The following is a 27,337-nucleotide window of genomic DNA, read 5'->3' as shown; positions in this document are numbered from 1 at the left end:
TCGGTCTGTTTTCGACATAATTGGAAGTCATTAATGCAATTCTTACAGCAGCTGGAAAGCTCCTTTGCCTCCCAGGGCATCCTAGTCCACTTTTTTCCAGGCTCTCGCTTCTCGATTCCACTTGCTAGTCGCTTGCACTTTACTTCAAAGTAATTAACGCCGATCCAAAACAGACGCCAATTTGCATAGCTGACCCCGAGTCCTTTAGCCCTGCACCTACACACACACACACACATACACTGGCCCAATCCACCATTGCCCCTTTTCGAATAACGGAACCTATTACTCAAGACGTTCAAACTGCAGGATGGTGGGGATTTGGGGAGGGTCTGGGAAAGGTCAGGGGCGGAGTGGAAAAGTAAAACAAAATCTTGCAGCTTCTGAAAACAAAACCTCTTGAATTTTAATTAAACGTTTTTATGCAAGTATCCCGAATCCTGGCGTCTGCTCCTTCTTCTCGACTCCTTCCTGTTTTTTTTGATTCATTTGGCTTCCTTGTCATCAGCATTGTTGTTCTTGTTGTTGTTGTTGTTGTTGCTGATGGTGCAGCTTCTGGCTGCATTTGAATTTTTGCCTTTGCCCTTGCCTTTGGATTTTGGTATTTTTTTGTTGGTGTAGTATAAGCGATTGCATTTGCGAATATTTTTCTGGCAGCTGCTAAAAACTTGAAGAAGAAGCTGGATTCAGGGGCGTTGATGGGGAAAAGGATATTTGCCAGGACTTTGCACTTGTGTGTGTACGTGTGCGGGTTAAAACTGCCATTGACTGCACTCTGTAATTCAATTATCGACTCTTGGCAGTAAAAAGTGTTAATTATTAGTTTCCTTCACTCTTCCCTCTCTCTAAGGACATTGGGATCTACAGAGGAAGGACTCCAGCTAATGAAGACGTCGGTTGAAGTCAACCGATGGCGCCAAGGAAACGGAAGCAAGGACACTGTGTTGATGGCCTCTCAGAAGCGTAGTCAATAAAAGTTTCTTGGGGGGATTCAAATTAAGAAGAATTAGGAAGTGGAATAAAGAACTCAAAAGTGTGTGGTTTTAAGGTATAAGGAATATATAATTTTTAATGAGAAAACATGTTTTGAAAAATAAGTAAACGTGCACAAAAAATTTCCCGAAATATTCCTCGAATTTGCGTATATATAGGTACTATGCAGTGTCTCGGCAACAGGTCGCAACTCCCTTGAACTCCACCAACGATGGCATTTTCTGGAGATAGAGCCAGAACTTAAAACTGGAGATCATCGGTCGCTTGCTATGCAAGGCGAGCTTCTGGGCGCACAGCTTGAAGAGCCAACGGATGTCCAAATAATCGGCCGCTTCCAACAGATCGTAGACGCTGTCGATCTTATCCCGTAGAAATTCCTTGTCCCAGTCACTGGTCTGCAGCTCGACTTCTTCGGGGGCTGGAGCTACCTTCTGGACCCAGGCAGGTTCTTCGTCGTCCTTGTGGAACTCGGCCCAGAGCATCACCTTCAAGAGGACATTGCTGCGAATGCCGTGGAGTGGCAAAATAAAGTCATCATCTTTGGCGTACTCCTTGCCCGAGTCTGGTTGACTGACTCGGCACATATCTCTGATTACCGCCGAACGCTCCAATAGGCCGAAATCAACGCGTATAATGCGGCCATCGCTCGTCTCCAGAAGCACCATTATCCACAAATAACAAAATTGGAAACTTAAAACTCAATAATGGCGACACTGCTGTGTGTCCTGTCCTGTGTCCTAGTATATTCCAAAAGTTTTCACTTAACAAATATACATTTAGATAATACGGTTTGATATTCTTTGGTTCGGTTTTGGTTTTTCTTCTAAAAATTTTGATGTTTTTCTCTATGTTGGCTAGAGGTGCAAACACATCGATGAAAACATCGGTGCATCGATGTTTTTCAAAATTTTCGAAAAAATCGATGTTACTCTTTGAACATCGATGTTTTTGTAATGTCACTTTCAAGAGGAAAACCTAAGGAAAGGTACCTTCCTGCGAGTCAGAAAGGGCCTTTAGCAAAGCTGAGCAAATAATTTCTGACCGCAGGACTTGACTCAACCCCGATATTGTTGATGAACTTATGTTTTAAAAATTTTTAATTACATTTTAAAAAAAATCGATGTTTTATCATCGATGATTGAAAAGAATTGAAAACATCTATGTCTCCATACATCGATGTTTTTGCACAAAACTACGAAAAATCATGACAAGACTAAATTCTCATAGGAAGAATCTAGAAGATTCTAGATCTGAAAAATATTTATATATTTTTTGTACATTTTGTAGTTTTTATATTATAGAAGATAGGTCTCAAACCCCTTATAGCCCTATGCTACTACTTTTACTAGAGTCTCGGATAATTGTCATTATTTTAATAATATTCATTTCAAGTAAAGTTTACTTAGTAAACACAGGCAAGTTATTAGCAAAGGATACAGGATACTGGATAAAGAAAGTCATGGGTTAATAATGTTGGTCTCCCCACAAACAAAGTCGAACATATTTTATGATACATTTCCTTATTATTCTGTTCCAGGATCAAATCACCGAATTTAGGCCCGAAATCAGTTCGCAAATTCGATTGTCTTCGTCAGTCTCGAATTTTCATGACCTTTTTGCGACTGGCTGCACAAGTTGCAAGTAGCACTCCTGCTGCCGGTCGCGGATTGATGATTGAGTAGCGGCAGCAGCCCGGTGGCCTGATGGCCTGGTGGATGCCACATTCCACGGATAGGCTTGTGCCCAGCAATTGCTACTTCCGCCATGCCAATTGTGCCACAAGGGGATGGGGCACGAAGCGGAGTGGTTCAAATTGAATGCAGAGGGGATGCGGGGCCGCGTGGAGGACAGAAGGGCATCAGATTGCAGCATCTACCGCGCGTTGCATAATTTATGGCGCCCGGCGACCCCGCCGCCTGGCTCCCCTCCCCTCCCCCCATTCTTCTTGGCCCTTTTTTCCGGCTCTATGGCTGTTGTTGGAGCTTCGAATTTGTATGTTGCCTTTGACACCAGCTAAAGGGGTTACGTGTCTGCCACTTCAGTGGCACCCGGTCCCGCCCCCTCCGAATCTAAAATCCTCTGGCTTCTCTGGTCGGTTTGACGCCCTCCTCCTTCCTCATACCTCCTCCCCCGGAAAAAAACCCGTCTTCGCTTGTGTCTGTTTTCGAACTTTGCAGTTTTTTCGTGCCTGGGAGTTTTGCAGTTTTCGGCGGGGTTTTCTCGAATACGGTATGGGTAACTCCGGGGCTCCATGGCTTGGCCGTTTTTCAAATGTCTGCGCCATGTGCATGCGAAATTTTCGAATGTTACCCAAAGGGGTGTGGCACACACACACACACATACACACTCCCAGAGAGGCAGACAACGCGATAACCTGTGCTAATGAAGTGTGATGTTGGCCAAAATGTGATTCCCTTTGCTGGTTCTTTGTAACCATTTCCATGTCGGGCTCAGAATGCGTGATGAATTTTAATTATTGGCGGAGCATTGGCTTTAATTTTCGTTTTTTTATAATGGTTTTTAGCCTAAAGGTTTAAATGGAATAAATATTTTAAAATGTTAAAAGAATTATAGGGGATTAGTATGTTAAATAAAGGGGATATATAGTTTTAAGTGTTAAAATCGGATGGTTTCTAACTATATTTTTTAGCCCTTTTCCCTTACTGTTATGCTCTCTATTTACTTTCGCTTGTTTTTCTTTTTTTTTTACATTTTGGCAGCTTTCAAAGTGCAAATTTATCAATCATACGCCACGTATGCCGCGCTCGTGTATATGTGCATAATAAACTGATTTCAATGGCTGACAGTCTTTATGCATTAATTCATCCCATGTGCCCTGCACCCACTTTTCATCGTTTTCCATCTTTTATAAAATATAATTTTTAATTTTATTTTCTTTTTTTTGTTGTTGTTGCTTTCCATATGTATATAAAATTCACATCACGATGATGTTGATGCGTTGATGTTGCTGTTTTTGTGGCTGCCGCTGCGTAACATTTAAAATATGCACAGTAACTAAAAGTATTTTTCACACAAATTGAGTTTGCTTCATCCTTATGGAGGCGTGCCACGCCTGCTACCTCCTGCCCTCCTCCCTCCTCCCCTTAGGGGCAATGGTAAAAGTCGCCGATGCTGATGCCGTCGCCACTACCACTGCCGCTGCCGCGTCGCTGATGCTTTGGAATTGCCAATTTTGCTGCCAGTCAACGGACGCTCTGCTCTTGATGTTGAATGTTGGGTGCTGCCAGTGGCGACATGGAAAATTCGCTGCCATTGCCAGGCGTCACTCAGTCAGGATGTAAAAGCGGCAACAATAACAACAAGATCAGGGCACAAAAATAAAAGCAACAACATCGTCACAAAGAGCCATAGCCAGAGACAGAATATTCGGTCGCCGAGGTGGTGGCATAATTTAATAGAGTCGGTAATATCAATAAATTTTAAAAGCCTTTTAATGCGCTTCGATAAAAATAAAGCAGACGCATCTTCGGCGGCATAATTATCCAGAAATGAGCTCCTGCCCAAAGTGAAGTTGATGCGGGAGTTGTCGCTTGGTGTTCGGTCTCTCCCCATAAATTATCCAACATCATGATGGCGGCCAAATTCAATTATGCAAATCGTATGTGAGAAATCCAATTGAAATACGATAATTTCAAACAGAGGAGCAGCAGCAGCACTCGCAGAGAAAGCGAAGCTAGAGCAGGGTCTTTAAGTTACTGAATGTTAAACAAGTGTATTATGTCCCACCGAAATCAGCTGAACGACCGAACATTTTTATTTTCCGCAAAGCTCCACGGCTGAGCCTCCCCATGGAAATTTGCGCACAAAAGCCAAGAAAGCGGATACCAAACAACAAAAAAATGCTATAATAAGTAGCAGAGCGCAGCAGCGATGGCAACGATAAAAAGTGTGGAAAGCTGTCGTTCATATGCAACCGAAACAATGCAACAATGCAGCCGCCGTCACCATCCCCACAACCACCAAAGACAATGTGCAGCATCCTCTGAATTTAGTGGAACAGGGGGAGGGGAGGGAACAACCAGGACTAGGTCCAGGAACCAGGAGCCCGAAACCAGGGACCAGGGGCAGCCTGAAATGTAACCGACGAAAATTCATGGCATTAGGGGAATGCCAAACGAGTTGGGCACCACAGCAACAGAATCAACTAAAAAGTAGTCGAGATATTTAGAGAGGATTCTTGGTAAATGGAGGGTATTCGATATAAGGATATCCTGTAAAGGGATTGAAACATATCCTATTTAAGATTTAACAAATTTATATGTATATTATGTTTGTTTTTTATATATAGATTATAATGACTCATAAATAAAGACTAATTTTTAACAGCTTATAGAGCTCTTCTTGGACCACAGGGCGTATACGTAATATTATTTTGATCTTGACTTCAACCTAAAAACGTTCAAACTAGATTGCAAGAAAACCCTCTTTATCAACAACTAAGAGGTATATTTCAAACAACAAATGCCCAACTGAATGCTGAAAGCCCAGAACAAAGACTATCAACAAGATGATCCAGTCCTAAGCTGACTTTCTCCACCAATATACCTTCGGCTTTCCACCAGCCAGCTGAAACCGATTCCCATTAGACAGCGACTGGGTGTGCGAATATATCTACAATATATACATATGTATATGTATGGATATCGTTTCCGTCTGCCTTAGTTGTTGACGATTTGGTAACTGCAGCAGTTAGTTGCTTCTGCTGCTCCTCTGGCTCAGTTGCAACTCCGGCTGGCAAGTGCCTTTGGCTTATAAAATATTTAAACGTTTTTGTGGCTTTGGCCGCAACATATTTGCACTTTGGGGCCAGAAGGCAGCCACTGTTGGCCTGGCGTAGCGTGGCGTGTGTCTCTCCTTCCTTGGTATTTGTCTTGTTTCTTTTTGTGTCCTTTGTGTCTTGGCTAAAAAAAAGAATTTAGCCGGAGTTCAAGTTGCGCCCGGATGCATGCTATTAATATTGTGCGACAGCTGGCGGACTGCTTAAATATTTACTCAATACGCAGCTTGAGAACTGGGGGAAAAAAAAGGAAAAATATATATAGAAAAAAAAGAGGCAAAGCCACGAGTTGTCAGTAAAAACCCTGAAAGTTTCCGCAACCCCTGATCCCTGGCCGATATGCTAATACGGTTATGGCTACTGCCACTGCTGCGCTTACTGGCTTTCTGGCTCTTCTGCTGCTTCTGCTGCGGCTTCTATTCTTTGCGGTTGTCCTTGTCGTGTTGGCTGGAGAGGAAATTTCATTATGCCAATTACTTGCATCAAAGCTGCTTGGATAATTGACTTTGCTTAGCCCCAGCGACCTCCTGCCATCCTCTACCGACTCACCCCCTTGAGTTTGCATAAGACGCCTTTTGCACATTAGCCATCTGTGTGTTCGTGTGTGTGTGTGTGTTTGCTGAAGTCCTTTCCACTCTCTCGCAGCATAAAATAATTAAACTTAATTGACAGTTTTTCGACATCACCTTTGTCGCTTTAGTGTGACAAGTCAGAAGACTTTGGCTCATCCTCCTCACCTTCTAACGAGCTTAACTTTTGGCAGCAAGTGCCCGCTTAGTTTTTACGGCGGAAAGTAACTAGAGCTATAACTAGCCAGCAGTTTAGCTGCTTAAGTTAAGTTTAATTCTCGCAGGCTAAATAAAATAAGTTTTAGTATTAAGCCGGGCACAGACAATGTACAAAACTAACTGAGCTCTGGAGGAATAGTTTGAATCAAGGCAGTCCTGGAGCCTTCAGTTTTTATTTAGAACTCTAAGAATTCGGAACAATTCTACCAAAAGAATAACTCCGAACATTTTTTTAATTTTTGGCTTTTTTTTCTTCTTTTTTTAAACTACTAAATTAGTTCAAAATCCGAAAGCCAAGATGAAGTTCTACCCGAATGCCGATGTTTGGTTCTATGTGGACAAGCCCAGCTGTATGAACAGCTACCAAACATATCCGAGGGGTCACAGCTGGAAGATCAATGACAAGACCACTGAGCGGGTAATGCGCTATTGGCGGGACACCGAGGGTGTCAAAAAGGCCGAGATCAAGCTGAAGGATCTGTACTTCAAGGACTGGCCCAAGGGTCGCATCCGCCCGCAGGCGTGTCTGGGTCTGCTCTACGCCACCGGTCAGCGTTTCATCAGGTTGAGCCAAGCTCCGCCAGCTGGTTTCAAGTGCGCTCCATTGCCTGTGAACCTGGCCACCGCCCAGTTGGTTAATGGTAAGATGATCCTACTATAGTTTAGAATATCCTGTAATTGACTTATAATTCTCATAACAGTGGAGCTAAAGAAGAAGGCCAAGAAAGACAGGGCAGACGCTAAGAAGGCCAAGGCAGAAGCCAAGGTCGCCAAGAAGGAGGCCAAGCTTAAGGCCGCCAAGGATGCGGAGAAGGCGGCTAAGAAAGGCAAGCAATTTAGTGCCAAGCCCAAGGAAATAAAAACCTATGAAGATGCCGAAAACGCCTAGTCCCATAAATATATAGTTTAGTGAAAATGTTCTCGGCCTAAAAACGCATATTCTGAAATAATTAAATTTGTTGCATTAAGCCTTCCTTTATTTAAGATATCCTTTAGCCGTACTTGACTTCCTGGGAAATCCTTTTCAGCTCCTCCCCCATGGCAGCCCTCTGGGCTCTGGCGGGCTGCCTTCGTTCGGCTGATTGCCTGCATTTAATCAAATTAATTAATGGCACATTTCACATTCATCATTTGCCCGGTTGCATGTTTTCGATTCACTTTGCTTCGGGCTCCTCCGACTGCCGACTACTGGACCCGCCTCCATCCCCATCCTCATCCCCCAGGAACTCTCCGCCCTTCCGGGCTGATTGAAATTGCACGGCAGTCTCCATACAGCTTTTTGTTGCGATTTTTTGTTTTATTCTCTTATTTTTTTTTTTGGAACAAATCAACGAACTGCAAAATTCAATTGAAAATCGTTGAATGCAAGTTAATCAGTTCGCTTGGCTACGCTAATTATGTGGCCACTGTGTGTGCGGCTGTGGATGGGTGACTGGCACGGACGGGTGTGGGATGCATATGGGTATATTGACAAATATTCTGACGGTTTTATATGGCAAGGTAACCAAATTATTCGCTTGTCAATTCAGCTGCAATTTAAATCCGTCTCCGCAAGCGGTACAAGCGGTAGAATCAATGGTTCTACTAATAAGTTTACCCCCAAACAATAAATTAAACGCTGATTTCAGATATGAAATTTAAGCAACTTGTGGTTGAGATGCTCCGCTCTTAATCAAAGCAAACATATCTCTAGTGATTACTTAGCCCCCACTAGACACTTTTGAGCTTCTCTAAGTAAACAATAAATTATATATATCTTGAAGGAATCACACGAACATGGAGAAGAAACCGCCAAAGATACATAATGAGGACCGCCAGAATTTTGTGGCCACTCGTATGAGTCTGCCGCTCTTTATGGTGTCACGTAAGTCTTGTCCTGTCCCTTTCCGGCTGCCCTGGGATTTATGAGTTATGATGATTCTGCAGGAAACCGCATTAAAAAGGAGAACTTGCCACGTGTTCAGAAGCAATTCAAGTTGGCCGGAAAGCACTACAATGAAGATTGCCAGAAGGGTGAGTTCTTTGGAATCTAACTTTCAACCCAAATTAAAAACTCTTACCATAGAGAATAGCAGGGAGGCCTATAGCAAGGCTACGTATGACCATTATCGCCACATTACGGGCTTTGACCCGTCAGTGAAGAATCCGTATCCGGAACGAAGGCCCCTCAAACTGGATCGCAGCATGACCAAGTGGAGGAGCTGGGCACTGCCGCCCAATCATTATGGTGTGCCGCCCATTCCCTTCCAGCGTCTGATGGGCAACAAAGGCGCCGTTTTCGCCAAACCACATACCAACCACAGCCGCGTTGTCATCAAACCTCCGCCGTACCGCTTTTATGAACTGCCAGCGGAGATCGAGCGTCTCTCCAAGAGGGAGAATGCCCAGAAAGGCATCTTTCTTTCAAGTAAGTTATAAGAGGGGCTCATATTGGGCATCAGATATACATAGTATATGTATCTCTTCCAGATGCCCGCGACCGACGCCCCACGACCCATTGCATGATCTCAAGCCTCTCGGGCTGCTATCGCAATCCCAAGGACCCTGGGCCCTGCGAAACTTACACGAATGTCTACGAGATAAATGCCAATGCCACGCCCATCACCAAAACTGCCCGCCCGAATCCGCATTTGTTTTTGCCGCTCTCCTGTGTGCCCACCAAGCCACACAGACTGATTCCGCGCCACATAAGCATGCTACCGGCCCCGGGACGATACTGCACCAGTTACCCCGACGTGTGTCCTTGTCCGGCGGGCAAGATCAGTGTGCCACAGCTTCAGTTGCTAATTGATGATCAGAAGCGTCTGAAATTCCGGCGCCAGCCCTTCGAGCGGATCAGTCGGAAAAAGTTGTGTGAGCCCGACTGGCGGCATGTGGAGGGCCAGGGATTTAGGCATCTCTTCATGATGGGCAGAAAGGACAAGCCGAAGCCAAGGAAAGCGGCGACTTCCAAGAAACCGGGAAAACTTATCAACATGTTTGCCGACTCCAAGTACATAAATATGCTGAGTCAGCCGCAGCGTCAGGATATCTCCACGCGGCCCTTCCCAGTAGCCCCATATGTGCCCAAGATCACCTACAACTGCGCCTCCAAGCGGGTCATGCGCAAGCAGCTGAAAAACAACAAGAAAATAGCCTTCAATAGCGGCCAGGAGCGGTGGAAGGATGGCGAACGACCGCTCCAGCTGACCAATCGCCAACTGGAGGAGATCAAGGCCAAGCTGCCGCCGGAACGGCGACTGGAGGACCATCCCATTGACATCCCAGAAGTGGTGGGCAGTCGGCTGCACCATGTTCCGAACCATCAGCAGGTCACCTTCATGCCCAAGTTGCGAAAGCGCCTCTTCAAGTTCCTGCCCATACCCGGAGCCCGTGTCCTGGTCACAGACAGTGATATCCGACCGGATGTCACCTTTGATCCGGAGCATCCGACCGGAATGTACCGACGCAAGATCGACGAGACGGCCTTCTTCAAGGATTCGGTGTTGCGGGCCATGGCAAACAAGGATGAGGAACAGCCACCGGATGCTCCTTTAGTTTCTCCATCGCAGGCACAGTTGACTTCCAACCGGTCGTCCACGGTTCATAGTAATCGGGGAACCGTCACCGTGATAGATCCGGAGGAACAGAAGAAGTCCGTTTCCAAGATTTCGATCGTAGGATAAAATTGCCCTGGCATCCAGGACCACGTTTGCGCCACCAGTTTGAAATTCTCTTCGTTTTTTGATTTATGCCCCATGCTCTAGTGAATTCACGTGGCCCTTGGACCAAGAAAATCACAGAGATGGCTTAAAATAGCCTGAAATTGCTGAAATAAAATGAAAATAAAAATTGGCCATGTCAAATATATATTATATATATATTTTTGTTTATTTTATTCATAAATTATTTAGATTCAGAAAAATCAGGAAAAATGAAAAGATATGATACCTGGTACTCCTCTACATAAAAACCTAAAAAAAAAAGAAATAAAAAACATAGTCTTTAAACTTTCTATTAGTTGAGTTTCCTAAATCATAATTTTTGTAAATTTTGTATTATTTAAAATTTTATAAAAATAAAAACCAAAATCGTCCTAAATTTTAAGCCAAAAAATAACCATTTGGTCAGCTCTGTCAGTTCTACTGGGGACTAGGGTTTCTTCTCCTTTCCGGCTCCTGCTGCCATAAAACAGGCCAAAGTAACTTTCGACCATAAAATAAATAACTTTTTTAACTGTCCATCTCTGCGCACTTCCCGCCCCATACACACACACACACACACACACTCTCGAAGATAAAAAGGTCAAAACGAAATAATTAAGTTTTGCAAACGTTTTGCGGTTACTGGGAGTGCTGGGGCCAGAGTCAGAGCCAGAGCCGGATCCGGATCCCGGTGGCCTCTCTACGTGTGCCCCGCTACATGTGGCCATTAAAACGCTCGCATTATATATCTCCTGCTTAGATTGTAAAACATAATCTGTTATCAATTATTTTAGCTTCGTGGCCTGACTGGGCTGGCTGGATGGGCTGGCTGAAAATTGGACTGGGGGCCAAACTTGCAAAGCGCTCACATTGCATTTTGGAAGGGGCGCGACGGGGTTAGCAGCAGCAGCAGGTTGGCAAAAGTTTTTAGGCCATATATGTATTTATGACTTGGTTAACATTTCTGGCTTCTAAGCAATTTTCCGTTTTCTCGGCTTCCCACAAAAATGGGCAATCTAATCGATTATCGAATTGAGCGAGTGCACCCGTCCTAATTGAGTTCCACGAGTTGAAAGTCCTTCGTCAGCAGTTAAAATTCTTAAAAAGAGTTTCTCATTCCGAAAACTGGATGAGATGAGAACGAGGGATCAAGGAGGCCTTGGCTTGAAACTTCATACTGGGTAGACGTGCGTCGCCCCAACAGTTCTCAAATTTCATCCAACCTTCAACCTAATCGGTTATTCGTGAATTCGTTTCTTTTCTATATAATTTCGATACTGATATTTATAAATTTCCCCGTCACTTGCGGTCTAAATTACGCCTTTTTGGAGATTTTACACAACTCTGTACGCAATGGGCCTGAAGCGATTCCTCAATTCGATGGTCCGCACCTTCCCGATGCGGGCCAAGCCAGGAACCGTAGCTGAAGGATTTCCACATGTATTCAATAGAGACGGTATGTGGAATGTAGCGATGCGTCAACAGGACCAACCAAAGAGCCAAAACCCGGCCAATCTGGATAAATCAAAGGATCAAGCTCTCGTCTATCCAACTGGATCACGTAAACGTTCCTGGTTGCTGTGGCGTGGAGTCAACGAGAACAAGGTTTCCCGGAACTAATTATCGGGATGGCACTATCGGGATGGCGCTTCATCTGAAGACTCCTGGAATCTCGAAAATGCATTTCGTTTTTCAATCAGAAATTTGTAATACAAGATGGTCTTGTAGCATTTGTATCGTATCTTACGTGATGGACGATAACTATGTATATGTTAAAGCATAAATTCATGGATTAGTTACAAATAAAAATATATGAAAGTCAATTATTATTCTTTTATTTTCGGGATTTTCTTTTATTTTTATAAAAATGTCTTGGTAAGCATGCTTAGATATATTTGTTTCGAAGCAATTTTTGTTTACCAGCTGCTGATTAACAATGACGGGGGAAAATCCCTGGCTCCCCACGCACCAGTCCTGGGCTGCAATTGGCCCCCTTCTTGGCGGAAAATTATTATGGTTAATGCTCCTGCCATTGTTCTGCCCGTGCAACCACCCTCCCACCCAGGCGTCCCTTCTCATCTGGCTTGTGCAAATATTTTCCACGACACACGGAGCCGCACAAAGCCAAAGCGCACAAGCAAAAGTAAATTATAAGCCAAAGGCAACAATGGATGTGGCAGTGGCAAGAAGAAAAAAAAAACAACAGCAGGAGTTGCAACAATGATGCAGTGCCATGTTGAAATGCAACTGATTGTGCGCGAAAAGTTTTTTGTTGATGCCCTCCCTGCCCCACGCGTTGCACAAGAAGAAGATGAAGATGGTGGAAAAAAAAAGACAACGCCCGGTTTTCAGTTAACATGACTTATTATTACCGTGGCGGTTCGGGGCGGCTGCCACAGTGGGCGTGGCAGCGTGGACTCAGACATGCCAGCTTGTAGTTCAAGATGAAGTCGCACTGGAAATGAAATGGATCACAGACGTCCTGAGAAGAACTAATATCAGAATAAAATACTCTACCAGAGGGCCTAAGGACTCGTGAGTTTCAGGAACTATATGCATAAATTATCCCTAAACTATTAACTTGTTAAAGGCCTTCATCTGCCATAGGGTATTACTATTTTCATAGGGTATTACCAACAAATGAGCCAGGACTTTGCAGGGATTCAGTCTTCGGTTGCCCCAGTGTCCCCAGCTTTCTTCACAGCCAGCCGCTCTCAGCGTGGCACAAAGTCAGCGGTAGTCTATGAAAGTTGGGTTCGTCTGTTCGGGATCCTTTGGCTCTGTTTCGTCCTTTTCGCCAAAGGTTTTCCTTATTCCAGTTGGCTTTTGTTTGGCTCCTTGTTGTAGATTTCTTTCTCGCTCCGCACGAAGTGGGTCATGGGGTCGTGGCGTGTGCAAATTGCAGCTGCCAGCGGGCTGGGATGGGGTGGTGGGTGGTGGTTCTTCGAAATTTGGGTTGGGGGTGTGGTTAGAGGTCCTGCGGCTGCACTCGCTGTGCGTGCGTCGACATGTCGACTTTACATTTTCAAATAATTTCTGATTAAGCATGGGAATGGGGTGCATCACGCCCCCACTAGCTAGCTAGCTGCCGCCCCCGCCACCCCCCTTGTAACAAAAAGCTGGCCTCCTGCTGTGTGACAAACGCAATGGGTGCACCATTCGCTTTCTTTCTTTTTCCCTCTACCGTCCTGCCATCCTGCCATCCTATCGTCCTGCAGGCAACACGCTGACATATTGCGGGGCATAATTTACCGTTGCTTTTGCCTGTTATTTTTCTTATTCTTCTTCTTGTGAGCGTCATCCTTGGCCGCCTGTCGCCGAGTGCAACTAATTTTTGTTTGTTCGCGAAAGCCGCAAAGATTTATGCTTGAGAAATTATGCTTTAAAAGTTGAGCATATGTCTTCGTTGGCTTAAGACTTAAGTAATTTAATATACTTTAATGCCAGCCCAATTCCAGCCCCTCCTTTTTTCGTCCCTTTCTGACCCACGTCTATCCATACATATAATGTATATTTAGTGTATGCGCATATAAAGGACATGCATTATGGGTGTTGGAAGGAGAGAGGTGCTCTGTCTGAACACACATTTGGAATAGGGAAAGGGGGGCGGGGTGAGGTGAGCAGCGAAAATGTTCATAAAAATGCAAATGTGCAAAATGGCGGGAGAGCGAGAGAGGGCAGCGCGATATCATAATGAAAGAGTGAGCGAATAGAAAGGGCCATAAGGTGGCGAGTCCTTTTCGTGTGTAAGTATGTGTGTGAGTGTGTGTGTGTGCGAAAAGCGCGTCACTTTTTGTGCTGACATTTTAAGTGCATCTTTGTGAAATATTTAAACAAAGAATAATTACAAACGGCATTACGAACTTAATACGGCTGAGTGCATAAAATGCTCATGTCTATGTACACATATTGCCCTTCCCTTCCCATGCGTATGTCCAAGGGTCAGGTCAGCAGGTGAACCTCAGGCAGAGAATATCAGGTTTTCAAAATGAAATAAATATTTTTCCCGTTTTTATAAACCTTGTACTATGTATCATATATTTTGTTAATTATTTTAATAAATCCAATATCATATTACCCACCACATCCCAAAATAGTAAAACAAATATACCTGAGTTTCATTTCAGGAATTCATGTGGAATTTAAAATATTTTTACCTCAACTGCTAGGCTGTACAAATTGGCCAGGCCAGTATGTTTGGCCAGCACGAAATGAAATCATTTACCAAATACTAAACGCAATGTGTCCTGGACTCCATCCTCCGGATTCTGTTGATCGGCTGCTGTGACAAGGACTTCGAAATGGTAACCCATGGCTAAGTCAAAGTTATGGCGATTGCATTTGAAAATGCTCACACACACACAAGATGTAGGGAAAATCAGTTTGAAAATTGAATTCGAATGCAGTGCCCCATCCTCCAATACGGGGGGGAGGGGGGTTGGATTCCGAGATTGGGCTGCTGGCATACCAAGAACTCAACTGGAACTCGACTGGCTGAGTGGACCCGAAGTGACTTTGTGCTTGCCATTGACTAAAACAAATGGGCTCCACAACATCTTTTACTGTCAGCTGCAACTTGTCGCTCTGTCCATTTGTGTGTGCCACTCCTCAGCTAGTAGCCCCTGCCCCCAGCCGCCAGCTTGAAGCTCCTTATAGCCATGAACTGGCAGCCCCTATACCCCTGATCCTTGATATATAAATAAAATAAATATTTATATTGAAATGCAACGCAATCGAGCGCAACAGAATTGAATTTCAGAGCTTTGCTTTTGGCTTTTTGTGCCTTTTGCCTTTCGGCTTTTGACTTGTCCACAGTCCGCAGCTACTGGACTGGCCAAAAGGAAAAAGGACGACACAACGACGCAACCAAGGACCAAGGAGATAGAGACCGAGATGAGACAGCAACGATTTTAGTTTCTCAAATTGAATTTTCTCAACTTTGTTTGGCATTTAATTGCATTGCGAGTTGCGTTGCAATTCCAATTGATTCCGATTCCGAATGAGCTGAGTGCTGCAGGTGAGTCGGCCTCAAAAACGAGCCATCGAATGGGCTATTCGATTGGTTTGTCCTTTAAGGGATAATGCGAAATAGTTGTGCTCTTAGTTAGTTGACACAAGTTATGTGAATTTAACATTGTTTGTCTAGTTCACCTGCCCGTTCAATTGAGCAAATAAAAACAAACAGACTTCTAGCTACAACTTTTGTTAGTTACTCGAGAAACTAAAAAGTAAAGTTTTCCATGCTGGACTTTTAATTTATTTAAAATTATAACATTTTTCTTAAAAGGTTTATTCTGGTTAGCCGGAACGCATAAAATATTTAATGTGCATTATTCAGTAGCTTTGGGGGGAGGAATGCGAAATTACATTACTCAACAAACAAAGCAACAAATTATCATTTAGATAATACTTTTTAGTGCTTTTCAGTCCAACTCCTGGCTCCTTTTCGTTTTTCCTTGGTCCTGTCCCTGTCTGGCAGCCATTCACTTACCTAACGCATGGAAATTTTTTCCATCTGCATGCATTTTCTTTGGGATACCCTCTCCCAGCCGGAGGCGGGCATATCAGGCTATTGTTTCTCACCGCCAATAGAATATTTTCCGGGATATTTGGGACGCCACGACCATTTTCCAGTTAAGTGGGAAAAGCGCGTAATGTAAAATGTAAGTGGCATGCATGGAAGCGGATAAAAAAAAAACAGTAGGAGGAAGTGGGATGTGGCATGGATGGGTGGGGGGGGAAACATAATACGCGGAATAACAAAAGTGGGAAAGTGTGCAAAAGCTGTCTAGAGAAGCTGGCAGCGAAAGGAGATAAGAGATGTTAGACGCTTGGCAATGCAAATGCTCCTAATGTTCGCTTTATGTCTTTGTTTTCCGAGGAGGAGGTCCTTTAAAGGAGATACTCCTCTGGAGGACAAGCAACGGCACATCAAATTGATTAGTGGCAGAAACTTCAAGTCTGTTGGCCAACTTTTCCAATGCTATTTTTCCCCCACTGCAGCTAATTATTTGCGTATTTTCTTTTCCTACCTGGCCAGACGTGCGACAGGAGCTCGAGGAACTCCAGGACCTACCAGGAGTTGCTTGGCTCTAATTTGAAAGGTTTTTCTTTCCCCATCCCACTTAACACCTCGCTGCCCTCGCTCACCTCCTGCATAGACAAATGCAAATGTCAGCAGAGTGTTGGCAACTTTTTCATTTTGCAACTCTGCCAGGACTCGGGCTTGCAGTTGTCATTTTGCGATGCGAAAATGTCAAACTTATAGACGCTAAGCCACGTGCCAGAGGGGTGCAGAGACCTCAGATGCCAATGACTCGCCCGCCTCCGCCTTTGCCTCCTCCGACATCTTTTTATTTCGCACTGCGTGGCATGCCAGTGTTGCACGTTCGTATTAACTTTAATGAACCCAGTTTAGTTGCAAATGAGTTACAGAACTCGAAAAACACATCGAGACGTGTTTAGTGAACACTTCCTTTCAGGTGTTTTGTTAGCTGAGGTTGCAAATCCAAAAAATACTGTGCTCTACCTGAAGTTTATTTATTTTAAGAATTTCTATGACTAAGGGCCTCCACTAACAGAAGTCTGAATCGTGATCTAAGGCGTTCCATTAATTGCCTGCAATGCCAAATAAGTGACAATTATCCGGGTTATGTAGGCGATTTGTGGTCCAATAGCTCTACGAAACTTCCCACCCAATAGTTCAATGCCTTCCACGGTAACAAAATGCAGCATGCCAATGGCAATCCATAGCCAGTTGGAATCATTATTGGCCCGAAGTGTAAGGGAGCTGCAGTTGTAGAATGTGAGCAGGCACTTCCACAGCTTCTGATTCGGATCCTTGGCCATGGTGTGGATCAGCGGGGTCATGCACATCCCGTAAAGAATCGCTCTGCCAAGCCCCTCGGACTGCTCGTATAACTCACTATTGAACAGAGTAAGCTGGACGCAGTCCATCAGTTTCCCAAATCGGGCAGCCTCACTACATTTGTCGTGCTTTTGCAGACTGTTCAGCATCCCCAGCATTCCGTGCGACTTGGCCAGCACAAAGGATAAGTAGCCGAAGGGCTTCTTCAGCGGATCGGTGGTAAGGCAGCCGTACAAACTGATACCCCAAAGGAGAGAACCCAGAAACCCGGTGACCCATCGGCCACCCATCTCCCAGCGCTGGCACCAGTGTTTTCGGCTTGAATTTCTTCAATCTCTTTAAAAAACCATAGCCATTTCTTGAATTTGAATAAATTAAAAATAAATCGGGAAGAGTCGGAAATATATACAAGTATATTGTATCAAATGACAAGTTTCGTGTTTGTGACAGTTCAAAAATTGCAAAAATTTCCACGCTTTTGGTTAAGGTGCGTGGGCGGAAACTTTTTACAAATGCAAAGGGAAATCCGCCCACAGCCAGGAGCGGACCATTTGCCGGAATAAATATTTGTTCGAAAAGGGAAATAAATAAATAAATATGCGTGATACCAGGACAGGACTTTCACTTAGGTCCACGGGCTGCCCATCTTGCAGGACCACCACTCCTTGCTCCACTTACTTTCTGACAGTCATGCTTATTTATGGGCCCGCGGCTAAAGAAGACCCTTTCCAATTTAGCTGGATTTTTAAGCCCCGGCAATTTATTGGCCGACTGTGTGCCGATTAGCCAAATATCAAGATTAGGCCTAAATCAGCATCGACAGCCAATCCAATTTCGCGGGCCACGCGAAAAGGCTTATGGACTCGCTCCTTCCGGCGGTTCGTTGACTCTTTCCCTCTGGCTTTGGGCCAAAAGTGTTCAAGAAAAACAGAAATTGAAATAACACCAATGATAACTTTGGCATGTGTGGGCCTGCCAAAAAAGTGTGAAAACCGCAGCAGCAAACTGACAAAATGACTCTACGACCGACAGTCTGTCTGTCGCACTGTTTTGGCCAGGTTATGGTCTGCTGTGTGGTTGTGGTCCGTGTGGCAACAATTGTGCATGTGGCAATTGATTTATTCAAATGAAATCACATCAAGAAGAGCAAAAACCTAGTGCCTGCGGTTGCTGTCAGGTAACTTATGCACTTGGGCCCAAAAAACAGAAAGAAGACTAGCTCACCGCAAATCTTAAATAGAATATGTTTAAATAAAATCGGGTTGGTAACTAAGAGGTTAAATAAATAATCACAGATTATGTTCTATTTTAAGATTATATCCTTAAGAACATTTTCTATTTTTATTTTATGATCATTGCAGTCCACTCCATCCTTTCAAGAGACCGTTCCAGCCCCAGGCACCCATGTGGGCGTAGATCCAGTTACGAAAGGCACTGACCCTTGTGTAGACTCCCGGATAGTTTGGATTGGCACAGCCCAGACCCCAGGAAACTATGCCGTACAGCTTGGCCGGTCCTCCTTCCGGCTGCAGACCGACCAGCGGTCCGCCGGAGTCTCCTTGGCAGCTGTCCTGCCCCGGGCGGGCGGCGCACACCATCCGCGGTGTTATGGGCAGGACCTGGCGGTAAGCTTGCCGGCATTGAGGCGTCTCCACCAAGTCCACATCCACGAATCGGAGTTGGGGCGAGACACCGACTTTTTCGGCATCTGCTTCATCCGGCTGCTCCTCCGCCTGGAAGCCCCATCCACTGACTATAAGGCGGGTGTTGGCATTGAGCGGCGAATCAGAATCGGTGGCCAGAGGCACAGGCTGCAGGTTTTCGGTGAAATTGAGCCTGGCATTCAAGATGAGCAGCGCCACGTCGTTGTCATGGCTCTGGGGATTGTAGCCGCCGTTGGTGATAATCTGCCGCAGGCTGAGCAGGTGCCCGCCACTCCCGTGCTGACTGGACGCCACCCGAACGGCATAGTCCTCGGTGCTGTAGGGCTGCTCGAAGCAGTGGGCTGCCGTCAGTAAAAAGTGCTCCCCAATGATGGATCCCCCGCAGATGTGCTGGCCTTTGTATTGGACAGAAACCTGATACGGAAACTCTTCAATAGTGGTCACCTCGCCGCCCACAATCCGTCCGTTGTCGGGTGTGGGTGTGGCCCGGACAAGCGATCCGAAAAGCAAAATGCTCCATAAAAATCCGGTCGAGTACATGGCGGTGTCTGACTGACTGATACTTCTGTGTCTTGGCTTTATATCGCCAGTGCGTCGGAACTTATCGGTAAGTCAACAGACTTTGTAATTATATCTGTTTGCAGTTCGCCAATTCGGCTGGAAGTCATCTTATCTGAAAAATTTTCTTACTCACTCAAGGTGCGAAAGAGTTCTTATCTGACTTTGACCCACTAACCTTGGAGGGGGTCTTTAAAATGGTAATGTATATATGATTGCTTTTAATGAGAAAGTAGGCAATTAGGTTTAAAAAATCTTTGCAAAAATTTCACAAAAGAAGATTAAGATTCAATGAATATGTTAACTTCTGAGGGCTAGGCCAAACAATACAGTTAGCAAAGAGCCAGTTAGTCTACTAGTATTTCATTATGAGATAAAACAACCTGCCTCTCCGACCGTAAGAGCCACAACTTATTAGTTTAGAAGAAAATGAATTGCCCAAATATTTTAGACAAGTTAGGCATAGGGCTAGGCCAAATTATAAGGGTCAGTGCCTCGGCAATGGCAAGATACAGCTTTCTGATTCGGAGCTAGTTTCGGGGCCAGGCGTGTGTCAGGGCAGGCAGGCACTAATTGTTTCATTTTGCCTGCCAGACAGTAAACAATTCCTGAATTTGCAAATATGTGTGTAAAGCAGAGATACACTCCTCAGATATATGTACGTACGTATGCAGCTGTACGGTTTACAATTTAACAAAATTCAATTTGCTGTTGCTGACATGTGAGGGAGTGAGTCTGCCGGCATGCTAATTGCCTGGACAGCAATTAATTAAACATGGCAGGAGTTAATAAAATGCAGAGTGGGGCGACTCACTTGCAAGTATTTCTTGGTTCATACATAATTCAGATTCCCATCGGAGTGTGAAAGTATTGTAAACTGCCAAGGTGATCAATATTCATTGCTAAAAAACGAGCAAAGGAATTCCACTTCATGAACCAAAGTCACCTAGTCGTATACGCAACGTGTAGTCTCGATTACGTATACGCAGTGTGAGCTGTCTTTGTTTATTGTGAAAATTGTTGCAGTTAATTGCGTGTAATTGAGAATTCTCTCGGAAAATTCGTCACATAACTCTCGTCAGGACATAAATCTTGACTTTTGGGGTTGTGAGGGTTGGGGTGGGGTTAATTGCTGGGCAAAGAACATCAATTACCCGCAAAAAAAAAAGCAAAAAGGGAGCCAAGAAAGCTCGCAGCTCGCTTGCCGCAAACTCCGCGCCTCTCGCACATAAATTATGCAGTCAATTTTTTTGACTTTATTATAAAATGCGTGTTTATTATGCCATAAAAGCGAGACGAAAGCCCCGCCGCGTCGGATGGCGGAAAAAGTGTTGAAAAGTGTGGCAAAGTGTCAGTATTAAGCGTGAAATTAATTACAAACGCTTACTTAAGTTAAATATTTGAACGAAGCCTTAGCAAGACAGAGCAAGAATTTCCCTTCCTCCCAAAAAAATTGGAGAAAAGCAGCCCGTGGTAGTGAATCCTGCTGGACAGGTCTCTTTTTACTTGGCCATCGGCAAAGGCAGTGAAGCTGCCGTAAGACGAGCCACTTTGTCAGCCGAAACTCAACTCAACTCGACGCCACTCGACTTTACTTTCCATTGCCGTCCAGAGGATGGGGGTGATGTACTACCTCCGAAAAAATATACTACCGGGTTCTTGTTTTTTTTTTGTGTGCCACCTTATTTTCAGCGCTCGTCTCTTTCTTATTTCCATTTTTTTGTTGGCTTTAAGCGCAAGTTGAACATTTCATTTGTCATGCTTTTTGCCCGCTGCTGTTACCTGGTTTTCTTTCCTGCTTCCTCCTACGCATATGTTGCGCCAAAGTTTTTGACTGATTGCCGGGGACAGCGGCAGCAACAAAGGCAACACGAGCAACAGCAACACCAAACAGTAGCAGCAGCAGCAGTGGAAGCAGCATCAGCATCAGCAGCATCAAGCGACATCGAAGAAATGCTAAAAAATGTATGCTAACGGCACTGACGGTGGCATTGCTAACGGTAAAGTGTTGCAAATAGCTTTTTTGCGTTTTTGAATAATTTATAAGATGTGTTTACTCATGAAACCAAGTGACTAAGTGTTGGGTGCTGGGCGGTGACGGTAAGGGGGCGGTCAACTGATGGCTTGGCAAATGAAACACGATAATTTACTTAGGTGCAATGCGGTAGATGGCGGGCGAGAACTTGAGATATTGCTCCCACCGATTTGGACCCGGGAAAGAAAGCTTTTACCAACCATCTCTCTGAATAAGTAAATGTCCTCAAATAGCGTTACTCTCTCTCTTGGAGCCCACTTCCCTCAACCATTTGCTAATTGTGCTCATTATCTGGTAAATGTGCACAAATTTATGTGACGCACGCAGTTGCCTCACCAACTGATTTGATTACCCGTACGTGTAGCGGCGAGTGCATGGCCAAAAAGGTACCTGCCAGGCTGGAAGACTAGGAGTGTCAGTTGGGTGGTCTACCTGTGCCCAACACCCACAAAAAAAAAGAAGAAAAACAAGCAGGAGAACAGCTCATAAAACATGTAAAATGTTCAAATAAAAAAGAACCTGCATACATCCAGCATGCTGGGGGAGCTCATTAAAAATTCGTAGAGCGTTCTATTAAATGCTCATGTTTTGCATAAAAATAATGTTATCCTCAGCAAATAAAAGGAACTGGCTACATTGTCCTCGGCTACAAAGAGAGAAAAATTCATTGGCCGTAGTGTTACATGGTGGCATTCTGGTGGCTTGTAAATTCAATTGATTCTGTAATGATGTCTCATTTTAATTAGACCATCAGAGGGCAGACATACTGAATTGTTGAAAATACTTGACAACTTTAAATTCAATAAGCTCCATCAAAATAGGATCAAAAATATGATTTAGTTAAGGGATTTTGGGGCTGGAACCCAAACCAATAATTTGTCGAGAGCCACACAGATAAACTGCAATATAAACATATAAATCAAATCATAAATGCCACAAAAATAGCTAAAAATAGAGGGCTAGCTGGTCTGTGATGGGTTTTATCCGTAACTCAACGACTGAGCAGGAAGTGCCATTGAAAAACACGTAATCACATATACCAATACAGTCAGGCATACGCCCACCCACACAAATACAAGACTCAGTTACATAAAATCATACATATACATATACGTGTACATCCTGATATCCAGAAATCCTGACTGGCGGAGAAAGCATAGAATTTCATTTCAATGCTTTTCATATTTGTGAAGCTTTTTTCTATCCCGGGGGTCGAACGGTGGTCAGCGCATACAAATGCAAAACGGAAATGACATGAGGGATAAATCAGGAAATTGCTAAACATCAAATAAAGCTGATAGCGTAACTTCTATACAGATATGTATTGATGTACAGAAACGAATCGCTTGGCTTTGTGCTCGCAGGACAAACGTCGTCGATGTCAACAATTCAAAACCATGGCTATGATGACGGGGCAAACAGCTGTGGCGGACTACCGATGCTGCTTATATCCCTCATGCTGGTTCTCCAGCTACTCCAACTACTCATACTGCTACTGTGCAACGAAAAATTCAATTTTGCTATATGACATCCGGCGGCCGGTTACAAACACTGGCACACATACACTGGCACACATGGCGTATACTTAACGCCGCAACGCTTGAGTCAACAGACCCCACAGCGATTGACATGCCCCCATTGTTAGCCGGCTTTTTAACTGCTAATGTTACGGCAGCTCCTGCCTCTGCCACTGCTTACGGCTCACTTTTGGCCATTGCCTGCTGACTGTTGACTGCTGACTAGTGACTGTTGGTAACTGAAAGCAGCACTACCACCACCAGCAGCAGTAGCGGCAGCCGTTGAACGTTGCATTCTGCCCATAACCCTGCAACGCTGCAATTTCCTGTCAAACATCGGGCCTTCAGAGCCTGCCTGGGAGATCCAGCTTGTGGTGTTAAAGTCAACAGTGAAAGGTATTGCTCTGGCAAATTTTAAAACATCCTAATCGAGTTTTCGGTTGAATTATAAACTCGTCAAAGTGGGTTTAGGTATAGGATTGGATAGCTGTAGTATTGTATATTGTAAAGCCTAAAAATCATTTCATAACCCACCATTTATCTATCAAAGCTCTTGGGGTTTGACTGAAAATGTCGCCTGGCACTTAGTCCTCCTTTTCATTCAGTTGCCACCTTCAATAGCGAACAACTCTCGTTGCAGGCACAAAAAATAAAAAAATAAAAATGTAAATGGCACTCCACTGCGGCGCTTTCGAAACTTCAAGTAAAGCGCCCCACAAATTGTTAGGCATCGCATCGCCTGTCTCTTTCGCTCGACTCGCTCCGTCTCTGTCTCTCGCTTCAGGTTGAAGAGGAAGTGAGGGGGGGCGTGGAAAAATTCTGCGAGTAAGCAGCGCAAATTTAATTACACTTAATTAAGTGCAAAAAATTCGTACAATGCTATTAAAATGTGCTTCAAAATGGCTTTGGTTTTATGTATCCTTGCCAGTGTGTATGTGTGTGTGTGGTAGAATAGTTCTGGAGTGGGTGTGTGCGTGTGTTTCAGGGAGTGAGTGGAAATTTAGTTTGCATTTATTAGAACATTTTTGTGGCAGAGTCATAAAAATGCTTTGTCGAACATTAAGTTTTTTTTTCTGGTGTCACAAACTGTCTGAAAAATTAAAAATAATGGGTGTCCTTAAATAAAAAATAAGAGGAAGTAACCATAAATAAATAATGGCATTAATGAACTAAATACTTAGGCCTTCTAATGAAAAAGTGGCTTAGCATTTACTAGAAGGATAATCAGGCCTAAAACTATTTACCATTTTAGTCTGAAGATTCTATAAATGATGATCCTCTAGCAGAAGATTTACTTAAATTCCTGGTAAATGAGTTAATGGCCTGGCTTTCTGTATTACCTTTTCGAGGGCATTTTCCCAAAACAATAAGAAGCATTAAAAATTTTTTTTATTGTTTTCCATGGCGGTGGCTTTATGACTTATTTCTTTCCTCGGGCCTCCCCCTCTGTAGCTCCATTAAGTATATAACTTCTGGACGCTCCAAGCGGATATATATTTCTCTTATTTATGAGTTGTTGGCGCTGTCCATTTTTGGGCATTGTTGGTCCTGTTTTTGCCGTGGTTGTTGGTTATTTTTGGGCTTTAGCGCGTTGACAGCATGTGGCTGGAACGGCGGCTACTTAGCATCATCGCAGGATGCTGAATCCTTATTATCCTGCCACTTTCCAGTTGCCGGTCTTATGCTGCGTCTTCGGCTCCGCCATCGTCTTGGCCATCCGGCGTTCTGTTATTGTGGTGGTTGTGGCTCTTGCTGCCAGTGACGACTGTTGTTATAAGCCGCTTTTAACCGCAACTCTGACAATCCGCGTCGGCTGCTACTTATTTTGATTAAATTTACATAATTTTCTATCTCCTCCAAAGCCCTTCCCCCTCCAAGTACTAGTACTGTACTAGTCCCATTTATTTTTCTGTCATAGACATTCTTCTCATCATCTTCTCTACTCGCTGACCCATTAATGCATTTCCTTCACCATCGATATTTGTTCAATCTTTATGTTAACTCGATTGCCAATATCGTGTGCAAATATTTCAACAGCTTCCTGCCAAAAAAAAAAAACTAGAACTAGTCCGTTCTAGTCAATGCCACGCCCCTCCAGCGCCCACACAAGACACAGACAAATACGCAAGTGGAGTGTATAATTTGCGCTTTGTCTGACTGTCAACACTTTTAACCCATTTTTGTTGGCAGTAGTACATTTTGGCCAAGCTGATAGATGTGAGAGTACAGTAAGGATAGGCTTGAATGAAAGGGATATGCCTTTTTTTAAGTTTTCAAAAAGTGTTGCCTACTTTTCTGGGTAATATTTTTTTTAAACCTATCCCATAGCTCTAAGCTTTAATTCATTTTATTTATGGCTCACTGTATCACTGTCTACTATTTTTTTATTCATTGGGTCTTCCTGCAAAGGCTCTTCTATATCTCTGTCCTTTTTTTCTTTCCTCCATCCATCTCTATCCAACTGGCACTTGAAGTTGCACTGCGCTGAGCATTAACAGTTTTTCGTCGGTTTGGGCCTTTCGATGCTGAATGTTGGATGTTGAATGCTGGCTGGTGAAATAATATTTGCGATCATAATGGATTTAGCCAATTTGAATATTATTACACAAGCACACACTGCGAATTACACACAGCGACTCTGGCAAGGGCAGACAGTCAAATTTTTCGTTCAAAAGTTGGCAAACAATTTTCTTAAGTAGTCAACGCCCGGGGTAGTTTAGATTTTTGCATATCCGTACGAGTACGAGTTTCGAGTATGCAGATGAGTTTCTCGCTAGAGAACTTCATTTGCTATCGGGGCTAAAATTGATAAGGAAAAAAAAAAAGAAGTGGGTTGCTGATGGGAAGATGACCGAGTTAATAATGAAGTGCGTTTGCCAAAAGTTGAATTGCGAAAAGTGGGTGGTGGGCCGGCTGGGCGTAGCAAGATCACACACAGTAATAATAATGCCGATGGGCAAACAGTGTGTGGCATATTAGCTGGAGTTTGCCAAAGACCAAACATGGGTCGCTTTCCCAACCAACCAGCTGCCAACCAGGCAACAACTAACAACCAACAACCAAACGACAGCCGAGCAAATGCAAACATCGAGCGCATTATCATTGCCGGGCAAATGACGTACAGAGATTAAATATTTGCCCGACTCTGTCTGGGCACAACAAGCAACACTGTGGCAAGGAGCTGTTGCAGGAGCAGCAGGAGAAGTAAGTATCATCCGCCCAGTTGCCTGGCATTGCGCATACGACATGTAGCCCTTGCTCAAATATTAAAAAATAAGCAGTGGCAACCGGGAAAGGGCGAAGCTGCCTGGCAACTATGCCACATAATATTCAGTGCGTTTTATACATCTATTTCCTGGCCCAAGGCTGCCTTTTGGAACCATAGCCATAGCCAGAGTCAGAGCCATAGCCAGAGCTACAGCCAGAGCCAACCAAAAAGCCAACAAAAACACTCTCTGTTGACAGCAGCAAAAGTAATAAAACTTTAGGCGTTGACTGACTGCCTAACTGACTGACTCACTGACTGAATGAGTGATGGACTGATGGAGTAACTGACGGACCAACTGACTGAGTGAATTTCTCCCCACAGACTGAAATTCCATTTGTGACCTTCAAAAGGTTGCACATAAATATTTGTTGTCGTATTTATTTTGCTGCCAGCGAGTCAACATAGAAAAAATATTAATGAGTTCGGTAAGGGAATCTTTTTTCCTAATCAAGATTCCACGGCGTCCCAATCAAAGTAACAATCCCTTCTTGTTTGTTGGTTTCTCCAAAAAGAAAGGCGATATATTCCAACTAATATCATGAACCGAAATGCGGAAATATTACGACTTTGTCTTAGCCAATCCCTCTAAACTTTCTCTATCCGTTTTAGAATCCTAGAATCCTTGCGGCCGCAGAAATTGACGGGAATAAAGCAAAAAAAAGACTCGCAGGCGAGCGTAAAAGTGTAAGGAGAATATTTGAAAATTCGCGGGGTTTTCCGGGTGGAGGTTGGGTGGAAATGGACATGCTATGCATGCTGAAGCTCTGTCGCATTTATTACCAATCCCCGCCACCCCCAACTCCGGCTGCCACCAGCCTGTCAATGTGCGGGAGGAATCTATATGTATTACATATATCTGACTGCCGTTTGTCGTTGCGTATTGGTACGTGCCGACTGGCAACTGGAAAACTTTTTTAATTTAAAAAAATTTTTGTGTTCTTCGAAGACGAAGGGCGGGGCTATCTTGCTGCCAGAAAGTGCGAGGGGGTGTAGCATGGGGACGCCAGACGCATGCGTTGCATTTGATACGCGTCCAATGTCTGCAACAAAAAAAAAAAAATACAAAACACCAAAATGGTAAAAAATAAAAAAACAGCAACGAGCCAAACAAAGAGGAGAACCCGAACCCGGTGTTAAAAAATGCGTTCCGCCGCGAGCTGTAAAGTTA

General features: G+C 44.1%; 4 protein-coding genes across 4 annotated transcripts; 2 read left to right on the top strand and 2 right to left on the bottom strand.

Annotated features, from left to right (window-relative positions):
- Nucleotides 1–1,035: 1,035 nt before the first annotated feature.
- LOC108123045 (S-phase kinase-associated protein 1) lies at nucleotides 1,036–1,844 on the bottom strand. The gene has a single exon (XM_017237948.3). The coding sequence runs from the start codon at nucleotides 1,653–1,655 to the stop codon at nucleotides 1,152–1,154; it is 504 nt and encodes a 167-aa protein (XP_017093437.2). The 5' UTR covers nucleotides 1,656–1,844; the 3' UTR covers nucleotides 1,036–1,151.
- A 4,897-nt stretch (nucleotides 1,845–6,741) lies between these two features.
- Nucleotides 6,742–7,560, top strand: LOC108123050 (uncharacterized). The gene is made up of 2 exons (XM_017237954.2): nucleotides 6,742–7,217; nucleotides 7,278–7,560. Exons 1-2 carry the CDS (start codon nucleotides 6,875–6,877, stop codon nucleotides 7,463–7,465), a joined length of 531 nt encoding a protein of 176 aa, XP_017093443.2. The 5' UTR covers nucleotides 6,742–6,874; the 3' UTR covers nucleotides 7,466–7,560.
- Nucleotides 7,561–8,258: 698 nt separating this feature from the next.
- Nucleotides 8,259–10,436, top strand: LOC108123022 (uncharacterized). The gene is made up of 4 exons (XM_017237915.3): nucleotides 8,259–8,440; nucleotides 8,503–8,589; nucleotides 8,642–8,983; nucleotides 9,046–10,436. Exons 1-4 carry the CDS (start codon nucleotides 8,353–8,355, stop codon nucleotides 10,239–10,241), a joined length of 1,713 nt encoding a protein of 570 aa, XP_017093404.2. The 5' UTR covers nucleotides 8,259–8,352; the 3' UTR covers nucleotides 10,242–10,436.
- An 8,043-nt stretch (nucleotides 10,437–18,479) lies between these two features.
- On the bottom strand, nucleotides 18,480–19,801 carry LOC108123010 (trypsin beta). Its single transcript, XM_017237900.3, has one exon. The coding sequence runs from the start codon at nucleotides 19,329–19,331 to the stop codon at nucleotides 18,480–18,482; it is 852 nt and encodes a 283-aa protein (XP_017093389.2). The 5' UTR covers nucleotides 19,332–19,801.
- Between the last annotated feature and the right edge of the window lie 7,536 nt (nucleotides 19,802–27,337).

This window comes from Drosophila bipectinata, chromosome 2R, assembly GCF_030179905.1.
Source record: "Drosophila bipectinata strain 14024-0381.07 chromosome 2R, DbipHiC1v2, whole genome shotgun sequence".
In the NCBI taxonomy this organism is placed as follows: domain Eukaryota; kingdom Metazoa; phylum Arthropoda; class Insecta; order Diptera; family Drosophilidae; genus Drosophila; species Drosophila bipectinata.
This window is presented reverse-complemented; position numbering and strand designations above follow the sequence as displayed.